The sequence below is a fragment of the Tigriopus californicus genome, chromosome 1 (assembly GCF_007210705.1).
Source record: "Tigriopus californicus strain San Diego chromosome 1, Tcal_SD_v2.1, whole genome shotgun sequence".
Classification (NCBI taxonomy): Eukaryota; Metazoa; Arthropoda; class Copepoda; order Harpacticoida; family Harpacticidae; genus Tigriopus; species Tigriopus californicus.
The window spans coordinates 1,386,023-1,404,508 of record NC_081440.1 but is presented as its reverse complement, the minus strand read 5'-3'; the positions used below and the strand labels follow the sequence as shown (position 1 = coordinate 1,404,508).

General features: G+C 41.2%; 4 protein-coding genes across 4 annotated transcripts; 2 read left to right on the top strand and 2 right to left on the bottom strand.

The window, feature by feature from the left end:
- Window positions 1-449: 449 nt before the first annotated feature.
- On the bottom strand, window positions 450-1,411 carry LOC131878035 (uncharacterized). Its single transcript, XM_059223938.1, has 3 exons — window positions 1,235-1,411; window positions 1,078-1,157; window positions 450-939 (listed from the first exon to the last, which is right to left on the bottom strand). The coding sequence occupies exons 1-3, from the start codon at window positions 1,374-1,376 to the stop codon at window positions 712-714; spliced, it is 450 nt and encodes a 149-aa protein (XP_059079921.1). The 5' UTR covers window positions 1,377-1,411; the 3' UTR covers window positions 450-711.
- Window positions 1,412-8,776: 7,365 nt separating this feature from the next.
- LOC131877981 (uncharacterized) lies at window positions 8,777-13,198 on the bottom strand. The gene is made up of 4 exons (XM_059223857.1): window positions 13,041-13,198; window positions 10,371-10,739; window positions 9,854-10,267; window positions 8,777-9,791 (listed from the first exon to the last, which is right to left on the bottom strand). Exons 2-4 carry the CDS (start codon window positions 10,618-10,620, stop codon window positions 9,325-9,327), a joined length of 1,131 nt encoding a protein of 376 aa, XP_059079840.1. The 5' UTR covers window positions 10,621-10,739; window positions 13,041-13,198; the 3' UTR covers window positions 8,777-9,324.
- Window positions 13,199-14,397: 1,199 nt separating this feature from the next.
- LOC131878010 (grpE protein homolog, mitochondrial-like) lies at window positions 14,398-15,912 on the top strand. Its single transcript, XM_059223892.1, has 2 exons — window positions 14,398-14,676; window positions 15,123-15,912. The coding sequence occupies exons 1-2, from the start codon at window positions 14,538-14,540 to the stop codon at window positions 15,764-15,766; spliced, it is 783 nt and encodes a 260-aa protein (XP_059079875.1). The 5' UTR covers window positions 14,398-14,537; the 3' UTR covers window positions 15,767-15,912.
- LOC131888778 (grpE protein homolog, mitochondrial-like) lies at window positions 14,541-15,766 on the top strand. The gene is made up of 2 exons (XM_059237711.1): window positions 14,541-14,676; window positions 15,123-15,766. The coding sequence occupies exons 1-2, from the start codon at window positions 14,541-14,543 to the stop codon at window positions 15,764-15,766; spliced, it is 780 nt and encodes a 259-aa protein (XP_059093694.1).
- Window positions 15,913-18,486: the final 2,574 nt, after the last annotated feature.

Sequence of the window (18,486 nt, the reverse complement as noted above, 5' to 3'; positions counted from 1 at the left end):
GCCACTCTTCAAAAGCTTGATACAACAACTGCCAGTCACTCTTCTTATGCTGACGATACAAAGTTAGTTTCTGGTAGGATTGGCCAAGATTCCATTAGCCTTGCGGAATGAAATTCCGCTCAATAACCTTCGGGTCAACTCTTTCGAATACTCCACTCGTAGATAATGAAGCTAAAGATATTGAGGTGGTCTCATCTATGAAAGATTTAGGTGTAGTCCTCCAAAATAATGGAAAGTTCGATGAGCAAATCCAGTTGAAGGTGGGTAAAGTAAAAAAGTAATAATCAATGTTCAGCAATAAGTTGAACTGGCTGTTTCGAAAGGTCAGAGAGGGGGAAAAGGTACTTAAATGATAGCTTATCTTATGTTACAACTAAGGCATTTTTATGAGAACCACGGCCCACCATCTTATCATTTTCCCTCCTTTTTTGTGTTTTCGGCGTTGACACAATGCCTTTTAAAAAAAATATACCATTCCTTTGACAACAAAGTACTATCAAAAATGAAGTATTATTTTGCTCTCTACTCAAAACTAAATTTATTAAAGAGAGACGACACACTCTTAAAAATTGCAACTTACGCAGAAATATATTCATAAACAAGTAGCAAGATATTTCTCCATTGAGTTGCTCCACGTTAGAAAACGCATGTCGATGCGTCCACCATCTTCAAGGCGTCAATGATTGCGTTGATCCTCATAAGGGCTATTGGTCATGCTGGATCAGGAATTTGCGGCGCCTGAGTTGTAGTAATTGGAGCTGGTGTCGGACTAACGTCTCCATCAACGGCTCCAGCCACCCGCACTGCGTCGCAAACAATACTGAAATGCGAGCGCAATGTGCTCAAATCGCGATCATTGGTAGCGGCTTCTATGCTTGTGACTAAGGATGCTCCCCCTAAAATTAGGAGCACTCCAAATTGCAAGAATGCAACGGCGGGCTGCAAGTAGGAAGTTCATCAAAATTGGAAAGGAGACACGAAATTATCCAATGGAGCACTACCATGTGCAATTGCTCTAAAAGAACGATCATCTTTGGCCTATCCCCCTACACTACAACAATCATATGGCATACTTACACTAGACAATATAGCCTGTAAGCTTTGACGGCTGTGCCCATTCGGATGAAGTACTTCTTGCCTCCAATTTCTGTGATAATCTGATCATGGTTAAAAAAATCCAGAGTTCAATTATCTGAATGCATCCAATCCAGTTTACGTTCATGAAATTACTTACACTCATTTTGAGCTGGATTGTAAAAAATCACGTCATGGCCACAAGGCCCATACTCCACATTCGATCTAAGGTCTGCCATTACGGTTGATGCGACAAAATCAGTGCACCCGATCACAGCAGTGTAAAACAAAGTGCGCCACATCTTTACGTTTCGTCTGACATGCAAGATGAGCACTACTGGAGACAAAAAAGTTCCGAGAGCGCCTTTTAAAGCAGGTTTTAGACTGCGGGAGAAGCGTTAGTCATTGCAACTCGGTTTTCCAAGCAGGTTTTCTAGATCTTCTCTCCTCTTTGGTTCTTTGACTAATTTCTTAACAAGCTACACAGCCGGTCATTTGTAAAAAGGACAAAAAAGTACCAAAAAGGCGATGCTCGAAAATTTGAACGAACGAAACATTTTGAAGAAACATTGATGAAAATATTCTGGACATCTTTTGGGCGTCAGATGCATTGTCTGGTTTATTCACACCCACCACCTGCAATTAGTTCTGGTTAGCGCATGTTTACTGCTTTTAGGGATTACAAAATTGTTTCTCTTATCCATGAACCACTTGACTATAGACGGGAAGGTTAAGACCACAAACATTTTCGATTCAAATCACTCTATTGTGTTCTGCTGCTTCTAATGGAATTGTTCAACTGATATCCATACCATATCCATAGATAACCATATGCAAGGGTAATCCTAATTGACATGCTTTAATGTACGGTGTACCTCCGTCCATGTTGAAGGGACGCAAAGAAAGCCGAGAAATAGGATAGCTCAGTTTCGTAGTTTTAGAGCTGACCCTATTCCTAAACCTAATCCCACCCCACCCCCCTTCCTTAACCCATTTAGCTTCCTCCCTCCCTCTCCTCCTACCCCCCACCCTCTCTCCCAATTCCCTCCTCTTCCTTCAAATACCCAATCCACCCCTATTCCTATAAAAACTCTCCTCCCTCATATTCCTTGCCCCACCCCTATTCCCAAAATACGTTCCTATTCAAATGTAGCTGCCCAACCCATTCCTCAAACCCAACCATCCCCATTAGCTCATGCATTGCCTCCAGTAGAACGTAGCTTTGTTGATAAGAGGGATTTTTTACGGTTGGAGAGGATGGTCCAAGATCTTGTGAACTTGGTCCGTCAAAAGAGAGGCCCGTAAAGGGGCTATATTTGAACGTGCATTGTCTGATTTCTAAAAAAGACAGCACAAAAGTTAAGATCTTAGAAGAACTAGCCGTTGAGAGAGAGATTGCATTCATCTCTATAACAGAAACCTGGCTTCGGCCAGGGGTCTTAGATGAAGAACTAACCATAGTTGGTTTCAACTTAGTTCGTTGTGATAGGATACGCCCTGATAATCCCATATTCCCACATGGGGGCGTATGCCTATATGTTAGGAATGATTTGCACATTAGTCATGTACAAATGTCGAATGGAGAAGTAGAGGTCTTAGTTTGTCATCTTCGAGGTCTTGATTTGTCTATTGTTACAATGTATAGACCCCCTTCTTGTTCAGCAAGCTCTTTTTCGTCAGCTCTCCAATTCACTGGAAATGAGTTGGACCTGGCAGTTTGCTCGAATGTTTTCTTTGTAGGGGACTTTAATTTTCCGGCTAGCGTTGTAGAGTGGGAGGTTAGTCCTGATGGGTATATTCCCATTTCGAAATCGACATCTCAGTCGTTCGAAAAGCTGGAAGAATTCGCGATCTTGCGCAATTTCTCCCAGCACGTTGGTGTAGCCACTAGAGAGAATAGCGTTCTCGACTTGGTCTTTTCCAATGACCCTGATCTGATCCAGTATGTCCATGTGACACCTACTAATCTGTCAGATCATCATGTTCTTGAGATAGGGTCGACCATTACTCAAAAGCCGGCGTGCTCTAGAGTAAAACCGGCCAAAAAGGTCGGTTTGGCTAAGTTCAAGTTCAAAGATGAACATTGGCCGTTGATTATAGAAAGATTAGAAGAACTTGACCTGATTTCAATTCTGAAACAGGAATCGTCCATAGATGCAGCCATTGATAAGTTAGTTTCAGTTTTTAAGGAAGTTTGCTCCAGTTTAGCAATCTCTGAATGTGTTCCGAAAGGTGGTACACGGACAAAAATTCCAAAATATAGGAAGACTTTGTTCAAAAAGAGTTGCAAACTAGCAAAAAGGCTGAAGAGCACTTCGAATCCAGTAATTGTGGCTAGTCTCCAAAAAAAGTTGGACGTAGTTCAGGGTAAGATTAAGGCCTCCATCGAATATGACCAGTTACAAACTGAGAGTAAGGTGGTTCAGGAGGTCAGGTCGAATCCGAAGGCATTTTTCTCTTATGCGAACTCTAAGAGAAAAATGAAACACTCTGTTGGGCCTTTTGAGGTTGATGGGGCAGCCATTAGCAATGTAGAGACTATGGCTAACATGCTTGGAGATCAGTTCTCTAGTGTGTTTTCAACCCCACTGAGTTCGGAAGCAACAGCTCATTGCTCTGAAGATGAGTCTGTTGAGATTGACATGGTTAGTCAAGCTGAGCGTTTAGATGATCTTGTAGTCACAGATCAAGATGCTTTAGAGGCCATAAGGGACTTGAGGCTTTCCAGCTCTCCTGGTCCTGATGGTGTGACATCTCAGTTTCTGATGAGATGCTCACTGGTTCTCGCTCCTGTTTTCTCGTACTTGATGCGCTGCATCTTGGATCAGGGCAAGTTTCCATCTTCACTAAAGTTAGCTCATGTTGTTCCAATTTTTAAAGGGGGAGATAAGTCGCTCCCCAGTAATTACAGGCCGATTTCTCTCACTTCGAATATTGCGAAGGTGTTTGAGAAGATCATGAAGTTCAAACTTGTTGAATTTCTTGATATTCATGAAGTCCTTCCTCCTAGCCAGCATGGGTTCCGAGCACATTTTAGCACGGTTACCCAACTGATTGAACATATTGAGCGGGTTATTGAGGGACTAGAGAGTCATGAATCAGTTGATGTAGTTTATCTCGACTTTGCCAAGGCCTTTGACAAGGTAGATCATGGGCTTTTAGTTAACAGGCTCCATGAAATTGGGATCCAAGGCAGGGTTCTCAATTGGTTAAAAAGTTTCATTTCTGGTAGGAAGCAATTGGTTAAGGTTGAGGGATCCCTTAGTGACATACATGATGTCAAGTCAGGTGTTCCCCAGGGTTCGATCTTAGGGCCCCTCTTGTTTATAATATTCGTTGCCCCGCTTCAAAAGCTTAGTATCACTGCCAGTCTCTCTTCTTATGCTGACGATACAAAGTTAGTTTCTGGTAGGAATGGCCAAGATTCCAGTAGCCTTGCAAAGGACTTAAATCGAATCTACTCTTGGGTAACTGAGAGTAATATGGCCCTGAACGGAATGAAATTCCGCTCAATGACATTTGGGTCAACTCCTTTAAATACTCCACTCGTAGATAATGGAGGTAAAGATATTGAGCAGGTCTCATCTATGAAAGATCTAGGTGTAGTCCTCCAAAATAATGGAAAGTTCGATGAGCATATCCAGCTGAAGGTGGGTAAGGCTTTTCAAATGTGTGGTTGGATATATCGCACGTTTAAGTCCAGAGATAGCATCACGATGCTAACTCTGTACAAGTCGATTGTCCAGCCACATCTTGAATACGCCTCACCCATTTGGGCTCCAATGAGTTCAGCAGGTTTGCAAAAGGTCGAGCAAGTCCAAAGATGTTTCACTAGGAACATCACAGGAATGAGAGAGCTCTCGTATTGGGAAAGGTTAGAACGGTTGGGATTGTACAGTACTCAGAGAAGGTACGAAAGGTATCTGATATTGTACGTTTTCAAAAGTATCCATGAGCTTTGTCCCAACCCAGGGTTTAGGGTCAATTCTAGTGACCGTAGAGGCTTAATGTGCGTTTTGAGAGCACCTTCAAGTCTTCGAGAATCCAGGCTAGTTCGAACAATGAAGTCCAACTCTCTTCTTTCTCGGGCTCCTTCATTGTTTAATTTGCTTCCCTCTGATATTCGTAGGGAATACGTAGGCCTTGTTGATCCGGTAGCATCTTTCAAGTCAGACTTGGACAAATTTTTAGATAGCATTCCAGATCAACCCTACATTCAAGGATTAGCTCGGTCTGCCAACTCAAATTCGTTGGTAGACCAAATATCATATAAAAATTGAAAGGTAATAAATAGACGAATTATAATCTTTCATTTTAATAGTACTGGGGATTACATTCCCTGTAGCGGTTAGAAAAGCCCGTGAAAAACCAAACCAAAAAAAAAAAAATTAATGAAACTATCAAGCAGAGTTTAATTGATCTTAGCGCCAGAGACCTTACTTTGCTCCTGACCCTAGCCATCAGATTCTGCTCGAGGTCAAAATCGACCTTCCTAAGTTCCCATAACCACTTCATGTGGCATTCATCTTTAATTTTCACGGTCAAGTATGTTTTCCTCAAAGCTCCTTCCTCAAATGACCAAATTTCTTGGATTGGGCGTATTTATGAGTTCCATTCTTTGGGCACAACATTGATTTCATTTTGTTCATACCATACCATTTTGGCCTTTGTAATCTGGTCAATCTGAGCTTTCTAGGACCTTAACTCTGACCTTTTGAACATAAAATTGAGTTTTCCGATTTTCATGGTCACATTTCTGCTTGAAAATTCAAGGATTTTGGTATGTTTGAAAACTTTCACATCAAATTTGGGATCGTCTGGATCAGCATTTTTATCAATTCCAGGGTTTTTTCCACACTTACGTTGGTATTGAACCGGTTTTATTCGGTTTATACTGTCGATTTTTTCAAATCAACTTTTCTGCAAGATTGTCATACTTGCATCCTTATTTTCAAGGAATCCGGCGATGTTCTTATGCAACCTCCAGTGTCTCACCTCCTGAAAAAAATCTTTTTCATATATAAAGTCATTTTTCACCAATCAAGAAATATTTTAAAAGTGAACCAAGTTTTTTTTCTTGTCAACCACAATCGTTTTGACAACTCTTTGATGCCCGGCTTTTCACGTGTTCAACCTTTAATACATTCATTGATACAAAATGCAAACCTACGTCACAACCAACGTCCTCTTGCACGGTTGTGGCGTCAATCTTCATTCAAATAACGAGCGCTACAATAAAGACAATATATTTTTTAATGTTTTGGGTTATCACGGGCTTTTCTCACCGCTACAGAGAATGTAATCCCAGTACTTTGAAAATGACAGGTTATAATTCGTCTATTCATTACCTTTTGATCCTTAAATGATATTTGATCTACCCACAAGTTCGCAGAACGAGCTAGTTCTTGAACGCTCCTTAAAAATTTGTCCAAGTCTGACTTGAAAGATGCTACCGCATCAACAAGGCCTACGTATAAGGGCCCTTATTTCCAACGTCACATGGCCCAAAGAAAACGGGAAGAGGCACGGTAGATTGCGTCGAAGGCAAGGCAAGAGCAGTTTATGTAGCAATTTCTTTTCCGGACATTATGTGGGCATTAGTTATGAATAAGATTTTGATATAATTAGTCAAAAACAACACAAACGCATTATGATTCAATAACAAGGAATTGGCCCAATCGGCCCTTTATTCCTTTATTTGGTAGAGGCTGAATGACAAAGCGCCCTCTGGAGTGCAGAACGCAAAACATATTTCGTGCAGCGTAAGGGGGCTATTCCCTACGAATATTAGAGGGAAGCAAATTAAACACTGAAGGAGCCCGAGAAAGGAGAGAGGCATCAACGTGTTCAAAACGTATCATATCAAATAAATATCGAATATAATCTGTTTATGTTAATATGCAGTCAATAATTTTGGGCTCTCAATTTAAAAAAAAAATAGGTTGGCCTGTACAATGTTCAGGGAAGGTACGAAAGGTATCTGAAACTGTACGTTTTCAAAAGCATTCATGAGCTTTGTCCCAACCCAGGATTTAGGGTCAATTCTAGTAACCGTAGAGGCTTAATGTGCGTATTGAGAGCACCTTCAAGTCCACGAGAATCCAGGATAGTTCGAACAATGAAGTCCACATCTCTTCTTTCTCGGGCTCCTTCATTGCTTAATTTGCCTCCCTCTAATATTCGTAGGAAATACGTAGGCCTTGTTGATCCGGTTGCATCTTTCAAGTCAGACTTGGACAAATTTTTAGATAGCATTCCAGATCAACCCTACATTCAAGGCCTAACTCGGTCTGCCAATTCAAATTCATTGGTAGACCAAATATCATATAAAAATTGAATTTTTATAATTAATTTTAATTATAACCGGTTAATTTGGTGCCCTCTACTATTCGTAGGGAATACGTAGACGTTGATCCAGAGTTAGCATCGTGACACTATTTCTGCACTTGAACGTACAATATATCCAACCACATATATTTCAACTGGATATGCTCATCGAACTTTCCATTAGCTTGTAGTAATACACCTAAAACTTTCATGAATGAGACGTGCTTTGATTAAGTTGATCATAGAATGAATTGCATTCTAAGATCTCTGCTCTAGCATTCTAGTATTGTTATTGTATTGTGTTAATCCTTAAAACACAGTGTGTATGACAGGATGAATGTTTAAAAAGAGTAGATCAATTGTATGTTCAATCGGTCAAAAGCACGAGTGTGCTCAGTAGAAGTATCTGCAAATCTGCAAACCACTGTTCACTATTTTTTTTCATTTAAAACATGATTTACAATGTAAACTACACAATTCTGACCAATATTGACTATTTCAGATTTCCACCGACCTATATTTAGAATTAGAATGAATTGAAAGAAGCTCATTCACAATATCACGGTTCACCTTTACTTATTTTGATCGATGAGCGGACAATTTGAAGCAATGAACAAATCAAACTAAGGAACAATTTGACCCCCCAATATAAAAAACGAAGCACCGCATGTTTGCAAAAAAAAACTGAGGCAAAACTTGGCTTTTTGCAAGGGGGCCTTGTAAATTGGCACTACCTTGAAAATCAGGTCTGACATGACTTCTTTTATTGATTTTATTTGTAACGCTTTATTACACCTTGGCCTTTTTTTGCACTCTCAGGCTCATTTTTTGCACCTTTCTTGTCTCTAAAAGGCTTTGCTGTTTTATCAAAATGTGATCGGGTATAAACGAATTTCAAAAGTGCTACGTCACAACTGACCAAGAAAAGGTTAAGATTTTAAAACCTGGCCAAGCCATCAAACAATATACCAATAGAAAACAGTTGTTTTAATTGTCTTCAAGTTTGTTTAACGTAGATGGGTTTCTAATTTCGACTAGAAACTAATCCGATGTTCATGTGCTTGATTCCCTCAATACTCTAATATTAAAAAGCACGCCAACATGTGCCGACATTAATTTTGAGCCCAATCAATGACTTGGAAGATACATGATGTGTAGCCAGATATATTTGAAAGAATCATGTGCTCCGTTGAGGCTCGAAGACCACTCCTTGGAATTTAGGAAAAATGTTTCAAACAAATTTTCTGGCATGCATGTAGGTCAAGCCAGCTTTTTCCATGGAGAGTGGCTGTACAACTCAAATCTCTGATCCACGTAGTCTCGCACCTACATAGTAAGCAATTGCTGATGAGCGGCTCTTTTAGGGCACACTACATACAGTTGACAAAGTGTTTTATTGGTTAAAATCATGAATTTGTACATGTAGAGAATAGTGGGGGTAAATCGTGAGTTGTGGCTCTAAACATCTTCTCGTTTTTACAACTATGTCTGGTTTTGATAAGAAATTAGAAATGTTTGAAGTGCTTGAAACAGGGTCTTTCTCACTATGACACAAGAATAGAATGTGGGGTGGACAAGGTCGTTACACATGAAGCTCCTCCTTGCATGTCGTTTTCATCCAGTCGGTCTAAAATCCAAGACCTTCCTTCATTTTCAAGAGAGCCAAAGTTTCGGTTTAAGATCTTCAGAGAACCTGACCTTGATGTGTTTTCTAAGGGACTTTCCAAATCCAAAACGATGTTCAAAACTAAGCGTAGAACTAAGCCACAACGTTTCGTTTTTTGGCAAATCATTAGCAAACACATCGAAATCAGGAGAGGGGGTGGGATAGGATCCTTACTTTTCTAACATCAATAAATAGATTAAACATCCAAGTAATCAAGCTTCATGAGTATTCACGGGTAAAGAACACGGATATCGAAGTCATTCGACTTTGATCAAGCCAAGCTCAACCATGAGTTTCTTCAGAGTCTTGATCTCACTCTCGATATCGGAGACCTTGCCTTGGAGGGTCAAGTTTCTTTTCTCGAGGATGCTCTCCTCGGTTTCAATGGTGGATTGCTCGTTCTTCTTTTTGTCACGATATCGTCTGGCCGCTTCCACGTTTTGAAGCTTCTTGCGCTCCTTCTTGTCTTTGATGTTGGTGCTGTGAGTGGATCTCTTGTAAGGGCCCCGTTTGGCGGCACGAGCTCCAATGGTCTTACGAACTTGCTTGCCGGGAGCCTCGTCATTCGTGGATGGCGACCAATCTGAATCGGCGGTATCGTCACTGAACGTGGAAGCCGGGGATGGACTGGCGTACGACGATTGTGGCGATGGAGCGAGCATGGACAATGGGACAGGGCTGGGGGCGCTTTGATCCGTGAGAGTGTTCCCTGATGGAGATGGAACTGGGGAAGAAATGAGATTAATTACTCCTGTCTTTGTGATCATGTAGAGAGAGTCAACGTACCATTGTCAAACGAGTCATTGGCAATGACGATCACGATCTTTTGGCCGTCCTCGGTGATGATCTCCGAAATGTTGTTGATGCTCATGCATCCACTCAGACTTTGCTCGATCCCTTTAAGAACGCTGGTGTTGTTCTGGCTCTCCTTGAAGTCCACGGTAACATTTCCGGTCATCAAGTCGTCCAGGATACGATCATTTCCGACTTTGGGACTGAGCGAATCCACCGAGGAATCCAGGGAGTTATCAACACTTTGGGTCTCATGAGCCACGAGAAACTCTTCCATCTCAGAGATGAGAGTTTGAGTGTCGTTTACATTCATGGCCACATCCTCGTCTCCAAAACCGGAGCTGGTACTGTAGGACGGTGAAACCGGACCAGAAACGGCCTCGGAGTCGGACCATGAGGGAGTGGTAGCTAAAAGGATGAGAGGTAAAGATTGAGGGCAAACAATGCAATCGATTTTAACGCATTCGTATTCAAATTGGGGATCTTCAAAGTGAGGTACAAGGGTACTTACGAGTCTCTTGAATTTGCTGGGCATTGACTTCTTGGGCGAATGCGAGAAAGTCATGGAAGATGTTATTTTCTTTCTTGATCGCTTGGATGTCTTCATCTTGTTGATTGATGTTGACCGGCCCGGCTAGTGGGTCGTGGTAACAAGCCGCATCGCCGGTCGTATCCTGGATAGCATCTACCAGGAGATCATTGGAAAAGAGATCGGGGAAGTCCCCGAACTCCTGAAGATCCATTTCCATCATAGAAAACATGTTGGCTGTTCAATGATGGGCGGGTGGTCAAAGTCGAGTCGGGTATGGTTCGGTTGAGGGTTGATTCTTGTATTAGGGCACCGATCGGGCGGGCACTGGGCGAAAACATGATGAACGACCTGAAATGGAACAAGTTTGAGAATAAAGCGATACAATCAACAATCTGGCATTAATTTTGCTGCACTTCAAAAGTTTGGTATTAGTTTTAATACGTTTTATTTTCTTTAGCACCCAATTGGTTCACTTTCCTCGATTGCAGTCGATCTTGATCGTCAAGCTCGCATCTCAATAACTTTTCGAACGTCAAACGAGCTTATCGTTAAAATGCTTTATCAATTTTATTTGTTGTCCAGTGTGGTATTATAAAGGATTTAATAATCTGCCCTACTGACAATCTTTTTCAGTCGCATTTCCTTGTTAAAGTACCCAGGGCGGTAGCAACGAAATCACTACAATTCGTTCCTCTCTTCGAAAAAGAAACTGTAATCCCAGATCATCTTAAAAAGGTGTAATTGTAACGACTCCCAAAACCCAAAAAATACTCGTTCCTCTTTTCACGCTCCAGGGTGGGGCCTTTAATATTTCGTGTCTCTCTTGACAACTGAAGAAACTTAAAAGCTTTCAGGCAATCTTAACATTCATTGCCATTTCTATTCTTTTCATATGATGCATCCTGAATACGAAAAATCAGCATAAAAATTGTTATAGCTTATAGCAACATGCAAGATGCCTGTGGTTTCAAATCCTGTTGTTGCTTTACTTTTCATGTCTCCTCATTTAAATTTCATTGGATTAAAAGATATGATTGTTCTTTTGGCTCGAGTATGTTGCACCAAATTTCCCAATTCTCATCATTACAATGACTCTCTCCATCAAGGTTGCTTTATAGCTTGAGGATTTCTAATTCCGGTACTCCATGGTGACTTTTGGTGTCATGGTTGCAAATTTTTAACAATCATTAGTCGAGACAAGGCAAATATTTGTATTAGATGTGAAATACCAAAACAAGATTTACTCTAGAAAATTGCAAAACATTTGATTCCAATGCTCGGTTATTGTTTAAAAATAGGCTAAATATTTGGGGAAGTAAAACATCTGATTAAATGCTATCGAAGTTTCAGCCATTAAGCAGTACAAACTTTGGAAATAATGATTTTCCGTTTATGCATTTCCACATTGGCTTGGCAAACATGCTGCCAACCAAACATAGCCAAGAATGTGAATAATGCAGTGCTAAGCAAATAAACAATATCAATGGTCATTAGTATTAACATGTTGACAGGAAAACTTTCAAATTCTTAGGACTGCTTGAAACAAAAAACAACAACACATTGATTTAGAGAAGTATGGGTTTGATGAGACCAAACAACTTGAAATTTTGGTCATTTGAATTTCAGGAGAAATAATTGAAAAGAGTAACGCCATTACACAGTTTGGCAAGTAATGGTTGTGTAACGAACTACTCTACGCCTTGAAATTATCCTTCCTCCCCTGTGACGTCAATGGACTATGGTTTTCCTCCTTCGATGTGGCTTTGTGCTTTAAGGGTGAGTAGTGATAGGTCGAGTATAAAAACCATCGTGTTGTTTCGAGCCAATGCATTTGGGGACTACAAATATGTACCGTAGTTTAGATCCACCATTGAATTAAGAATGTGTATTTACGATGGAATTTGAGTTCAGCAAGCTGTGCACATTCCTCATACTGATCCTAAGATATCTCAACTCGAATCTAAGGCATCTATAAGCAAGATGTATACTAATTATGCCCTCATACTCGATTACATGAAGGCGAACAGGGTTATTAATCGAAACAGCTTTTTTTTTTTGGTGGGGGGATGGTCTTGAAAAGAGTAAAAAAGAACTAATTGGATTCCCAAATTCATGCAAAGGTCCAACGTACTATGACTCTCAATCGCATAGATCGCATAGATACCTTTTTCAATCTGGTGACGAGGTATGGTGCAATCCACACCTTGGTCCCTCTAACCCGAACGAACATCTAAACCCCAAGTGGATGAACGGTCACGAACCCAGGGCATGATTACTCTAACCAACCCTACTGAATCTTAAAGTCACTCAGACGATACCAACCCTATTCCAGGGACAACGTATGTTGTTATGTTCCAATGTACGTCAGTCATGTCTCACCTATCCAACATACATATATGCATGTACTGGACAATGTTAGAGCTTCAAAAGCCCTACCCAGTTCTCATTCACATCACGCATCCAATGAGTGACCATCACAGAGATCGTGAGAAGTGCATGCAGGTCTAATCCCAAATGCAAGATCCTGTTTCATTTTGATGATTACTACACCATCACTCTATGATACAGATGAATGGCAAGTGAGGTCGTCGATAATCAGCACTCAAAAGCTTATTTGGTTATATTGTAACCCATCCCCGGGACACTTACTTCATTGTGCTTGGTGTACAGCACACGAGGTGCGGGAAAGATTGCGGAACTAGACCATCTTGGACCTAAAATTCACCACTCACAAATGTTATTCTTCACTGTTGTAATCGCATTCAAGAACTGATGAGGACAGCCTGAAAAAGTAGTCACTCCAAGCAGGCTGGCTCCCACCGAACCAGGTAGGAATCGGCCGAATTCTAGGCTGAAATGGCTGGCGCGAAGGTCCATGTGGCTTATATCGATAAATCATGGTCGATTATGATATAGGAAGGCTTTTTGAACATTTGATATTGAAAGAAAAAAATCCGTTCATTTCCACTCATTGGAATTTACTGAACTATGAAAGAATTGCATGATGAAAACAATTTGATTTGGATCTACTTGTGATGTCAGTCGCCTTATGACGTCAGAGGGCGATTGCATCAGCCTCAGAATGTCAAAAGTATTTTCCTTGGCTTTTTAGCCCAAGATGGATCTGATTTGGGATTGAATTTGGAGGGAAAGGTGGCAGGTTAAATCTCGAAATTCGGCCTCAATTTTTGTTAAGAATGGTTTGAAGAATAGGACAACTGAAGGGAAAAACGGCAGCCCTGAATTTATGAAGGCATGTTTGGGTATGTAAAACTAAGAACATCAGCCGAAAGCAGGCATGCCAAAATTACTACTATTGCTTCAAATTCAGTTTTTTGACCTTCCAGTAGCTACCAAGAGGCTGATCTGGGCTGAGCCAGGGGAAAGCATTCTCATCATTTGCCATAGCTTTTGTTTATGAGCAAGCCATGGCATTATGAAAAACTGAACAAACCCAGAGCACTTCTGAACAAGTATCAAGTATCATTGCAAGTATGATTGCACTACCCATTATTTCATAGTATTTGCCTTAGAATTGGGACACACAAATGACTGACCACATTTTCTGAGCATCAAACCTGTGTCCATTAAAAAAAAAAAAAAAAAAAACCTAATCACAATCCCAATTACTCGGTTTCNAAAAACCTAATCACAATCCCAATTACTCGGTTTCCAATCCTAATTCATCATAATCATTTCCGAATTGTCAGCTTGGAAACGTTGGGAAGGAGAATCAAACCGGAGACCTCTCTCGTGGCAGCTTGGTTAACCAATTCCACCACGTCTTCTCGCGGCAAAGCAAAGAAGCAAAGGCTTTAATTACAGCACCGGGGTTTGACCTCCTAGAGCGCTCAGCTATGTTAGCTCCTGTTTCTTTTTTGCTTTTAAAAATGTATTTCTAGTCATAGATACCACTACATCACATTTCAGCCACCCATCTTGGCAAGTTGCTTTCCAACCACCATAATGCTGGCTCAATGTCCGAGACATATTTGGCATTTTTTCCCCTTCAAATCCAGTCTGACTAGGACACCCTCCATTTTCCATGCCGTGTTCTTGCAACTCCGTGACTGAGAGCGTGTGTGCCGCTGATCTCAACCTTTTGGAGGTTTAATTTGAGCTTAAAAAACCATCAGTCGAAGATTGATGATGGCCAGTCCCTCGGCGGTGGGTCGGGTTTTGGGATCCCCCTTGGGCCTGTGTCCCAACGTGGTGTTGCGTGCGCCCCACCATCAACCCGTCAAAGCCCTCCTGCGGGCCCTTCACACACAGAAATCCATCTCAGGTAGGACAATCCGGTCCTTATTTCTGAACACTATATTTTATAGCATCCACCCTTGAGTCTAAGGGGTGTTGAGGCAAAACAGTGTTTTCTTCATTTCTCAGTGGATGTTAAAAGTGTTTGGGCTTTATTTGTTGCCGCCAATTAATGAACGCCCCAATATTTGAATTGTGTGGTTAATGGATGTGGGTTGAATACTTGATTGCCTTAATGACGATTTAAATTGGTCGTTGCAATAAACCCATCATACAGGTAGCGCACGTTTGAAGATGATAGATAGAACCGTTTTAGGTATGGTTGAATTAGATTAGATTACTTTATAACAGATGAGACAGCTAACTAACGGCTGCAAAATAACGTCATGAGTACCCTCTAAAAGGCTTTATTTACCCGAAAATCATCGCCAATAGGCCGACTCGGGATTTCACTCGAATGTTCTTGTTTTTTAGGGTTGAGCTCGAGATTGACCTCGCCGCCACGTGGCTCACTGACCTTACACAGGATCTATCAATCCACGGATGCCACCAAAACCGGTGATCCGGAGGCCAAGACGGCAGGTGGACCCGCAACTGGCCAAGAAGACTCTGCCGCTGAAGTGTCCGAATTGGAAACGAAACTCCTGGAGGAGAATCAGGAGCTGAAAGCCAAGTGTGATGACCTCATGGACAAGTACCGTCGAAGCATTGCCGAGAGCGACAACATGCGCAAACGCCTCACCAAACAGATCGACGACGCCAAAATCTTTGGCATCCAAGGGTTCTGTAAAGACCTCTTAGCCGTGGCCGACGTCCTCAACAAAGCTATTGGCGGGGTTTCGCCCGAGATTCTAGCCCAAGAGTCTCAATATTTAAAGGACATGCATCAAGGTCTGGCCTTGACTGAAAGCCAATTGCTCCAAGTGTTCCGACGTCACGGACTGGAGCAAGATAATCCGGTGGAGGAGAAGTTCGACCCCCATCGACATGAGGCCTTGTTCCAGATCCCACATCCCGACAAAGAGCCCAATACTGTGTTAGACGTCCAACAAGTAGGCTATACGCTTCACGGGCGAACCATACGGCCAGCCAAAGTAGGCGTGTCCAAAAAGCCGTGAACACTTTCCCCATGCCCCTTCCTCCCTTGTGCTCTATCGTGAGAATTCTCGTCCGGGTCTCTCTTGTTATTGTGTGACGACGCGAACTCGAACTCCTCAAAAGAAAAGAAAAGCGCCCGGAAATACAAACCATTCATACACCCTGATTGATGATTGATTGTTCCATTCTTGGCCAACAATGCCTGGATCTGGATAGAGCTGTCATAAGTCAACCCTTTTGGCCGTGATTGACTCTTATGCATGTGGTTCTTAACGGGACTCATTAGTCTTGTGTCAACCGCATGATATGAACCAGATTGACCCGAGGTAGTCGATCGATTCTGGTCTTCACCATATGTAGAACAAGCTAATCGGCCCTTATCATGGGATTGTTGAAAGGGCTTGATAAATGTTATATGAAGATCAGGTTAGTCATGCGAGTAGTGGTGGATTGGCTCAACCGCTTTCGTAAACCAATCATTTTTTATGGTTTTTTTTTCTTCTATTCTCGACAATTGATGTTGGGAAGATAAAGAGACTAAGCGTCTAAAGTGTCTAAGACTAAAGATCTACTAAGTGTATTAGATAAACTGATATTAGCGCAAAAAATATGTCCGTGACTTATCTTTAAAAAGCTGGAACGATGTAAAGCGGAGCTCAAAAGGATATTAATGTACACCATGACCAGTAAGTATGGGAACAGAGAAAAATGTTTTACTTTAACAATAACGCTAGGTATCAGATTGAAATTTTGTGCAAAGGTTGATGAAACCTTTTCCATTCAACTTCACCTCAATGGTTTTCACAATGGTCTCCGTAATTAGTGATGACGCCGGAAAGTCACTAAGGAAACTGATTACTTTAGGACCGCACCATCTCCTGTGGAAAAGTGGCCCATGCACAAATAATACCAGCTTCAATGTCAGGATATGTGAACTTAGATGTAGGCTCCAGCCTCACAAATGAATCACGTGGGTCATCACATCATTGACACTGTCTTAATGTAGGCCTTATTGCTAGCTACACAGACCAATTAGCTGGATCGAGGCAATGGCATGTATGGCTAGTATACCGTGTAATCACTAATTTTGAAAACTATCCGGAACAAGGTTGAAGTGAATATGTCTTAGCAGTCTCTGTTCAAAATTTCCACTCGATTCCCATCGTAATTTATGATTTTTGCCATTTGGTCACTAGAATTGACCCTAAATCCTAGGTTGGGACAAAGCTCATGGATGCCCTTGAAAACGTACAATATCAGATACCTCTCGTACCTTCTCTGAGTACTGTACAGTCCCAACCTTTCTGACCTCTCCCAATACAATACGAGAGCTCTCTCATATCCTCAGTGTACCTAGTGAAACATCTTTGGACTTACTTAATCGGCCTTCTGCAAACCTGCTGAACTCATTGGAGCCCAAATGGGTGAGGCATATTCAAGATCTGGTTGGACAATCTACTTGTACAGAGTTAGCATCGTGATACTATCTCTGGACTTAAACGTTAAACTCTTGTCTGCCTTTCTAAACCAAAAAAGCTGTAACTGTGATTGAATGGTTTATTCCTTGCAGTCAGTGTTTTTAGGAAAACACCCCTTACTGGCTTTGGCAATGAACTGAAGGATTCTTGGGGTTACCATTGCTGTTCTTTTCCACAACGAGATATACTAGGAATACGTATATAGAACGCACATCAGCATTTAGTCCTGAATCATTGCTTAATCATTCGAATTTGATCGACCAATTTCCCACTTTTTATTAAATTTTTCCCCCTCGCACACCAATTGACCTCTCCAGTTCAATCCCAAATAACGAATTGTAGCACCAAATTCACAAAATTGAATTGACCTCTAGAAAAACGGCCACGCTTCTAAGAAATGAATGAAGAAGACAAATTTGCTTGCCAGAAAGGCGCCCATTTTCGTTCTCTTTTCAAGCAGGCTGATCGTCATCGAGTTGTATACATATTTGCTAGAAGCAGATGCGTCGAGTCGATTGCCATTATACCTCAATAACTTTTTGCGTAGATAAGACAATAACGTAAAAGAAATCAGCATTGAAATGACCGGTGATTAGGAACTGAAACCTATCCATATGAAAATAAATGCAACACGATCAAATAGTATGGCGGTACTGGTCCATGTTAAATATCTAATAGAACATATGTGTTCTGTTAAGAACGTTAAGAGAAAAGTTGTCAAAGCACCCATGTTTGTATCCACTGAATTGGACTCAAATCTGGTGTTTTCCTCCTTTCCATATTTCCTCAACAGAGTTTGGAAGAAGCCCAATGGACATAATTTCCGATACTTTTGACAATGTCCAGAGTGGGATCGATAATGGGCGTTGGTAGCACTGAGTTTCATGGGAATCTGTTCTAAAAGAACTCATTTGAGTGACGGATTGACAATTGTGAAAAGAAACAAGTGAATTCTGAGGTATTTAGGTAGGTATATTCACGGTGGTTACCAATTCCGATTTAGCACCCGTTCCGATGTAACTTCAGACGTCCAGGTGCGTTTTCTTGGCAAGACAAAAGGAACAACCATGTTTGGGATTATTGCAAAGATTTAGCGCTCAATTTTTTCGATGGCATAAAATAACATTTATTTCATTATCTTAAAAGCAAAAAATTAGCAAATAATGCCACTTCAAACTTGTCTTAGACGTAAAATCAATGTTCAGTTTGTTTCTTCACGTTAAAAACTAGACTCGTAGAGCTAATCTCATAATTTGAATATC

Coding starts and splice junctions, on each gene's coding strand:
- LOC131878035 (XM_059223938.1), bottom strand. CDS start 1,376: ATGTGGCGCACTTTGTTTTACACTGCTGTGATCGGGTGCACTGATTTT. Junction 1,158..1,234: donor CAATCCAGCTCAAAATGAGT/GTAAGTAATTTC, acceptor AACCATGATCAG/ATTATCACAGAAATTGGAGG. Junction 940..1,077: donor TACAGGCTATATTGTCTAGT/GTAAGTATGCCA, acceptor TCCTACTTGCAG/CCCGCCGTTGCATTCTTGCA.
- LOC131878010 (XM_059223892.1), top strand. CDS start 14,538: ATGATGGCCAGTCCCTCGGCGGTGGGTCGGGTTTTGGGATCCCCCTTG. Junction 14,677..15,122: donor CACACAGAAATCCATCTCAG/GTAGGACAATCC, acceptor CTTGTTTTTTAG/GGTTGAGCTCGAGATTGACC.
- LOC131888778 (XM_059237711.1), top strand. CDS start 14,541: ATGGCCAGTCCCTCGGCGGTGGGTCGGGTTTTGGGATCCCCCTTGGGC. Junction 14,677..15,122: donor CACACAGAAATCCATCTCAG/GTAGGACAATCC, acceptor CTTGTTTTTTAG/GGTTGAGCTCGAGATTGACC.
- LOC131877981 (XM_059223857.1), bottom strand. CDS start 10,620: ATGTTTTCTATGATGGAAATGGATCTTCAGGAGTTCGGGGACTTCCCC. Junction 10,268..10,370: donor CCAGCAAATTCAAGAGACTC/GTAAGTACCCTT, acceptor TCATCCTTTTAG/CTACCACTCCCTCATGGTCC. Junction 9,792..9,853: donor CAATGACTCGTTTGACAATG/GTACGTTGACTC, acceptor TTTCTTCCCCAG/TTCCATCTCCATCAGGGAAC.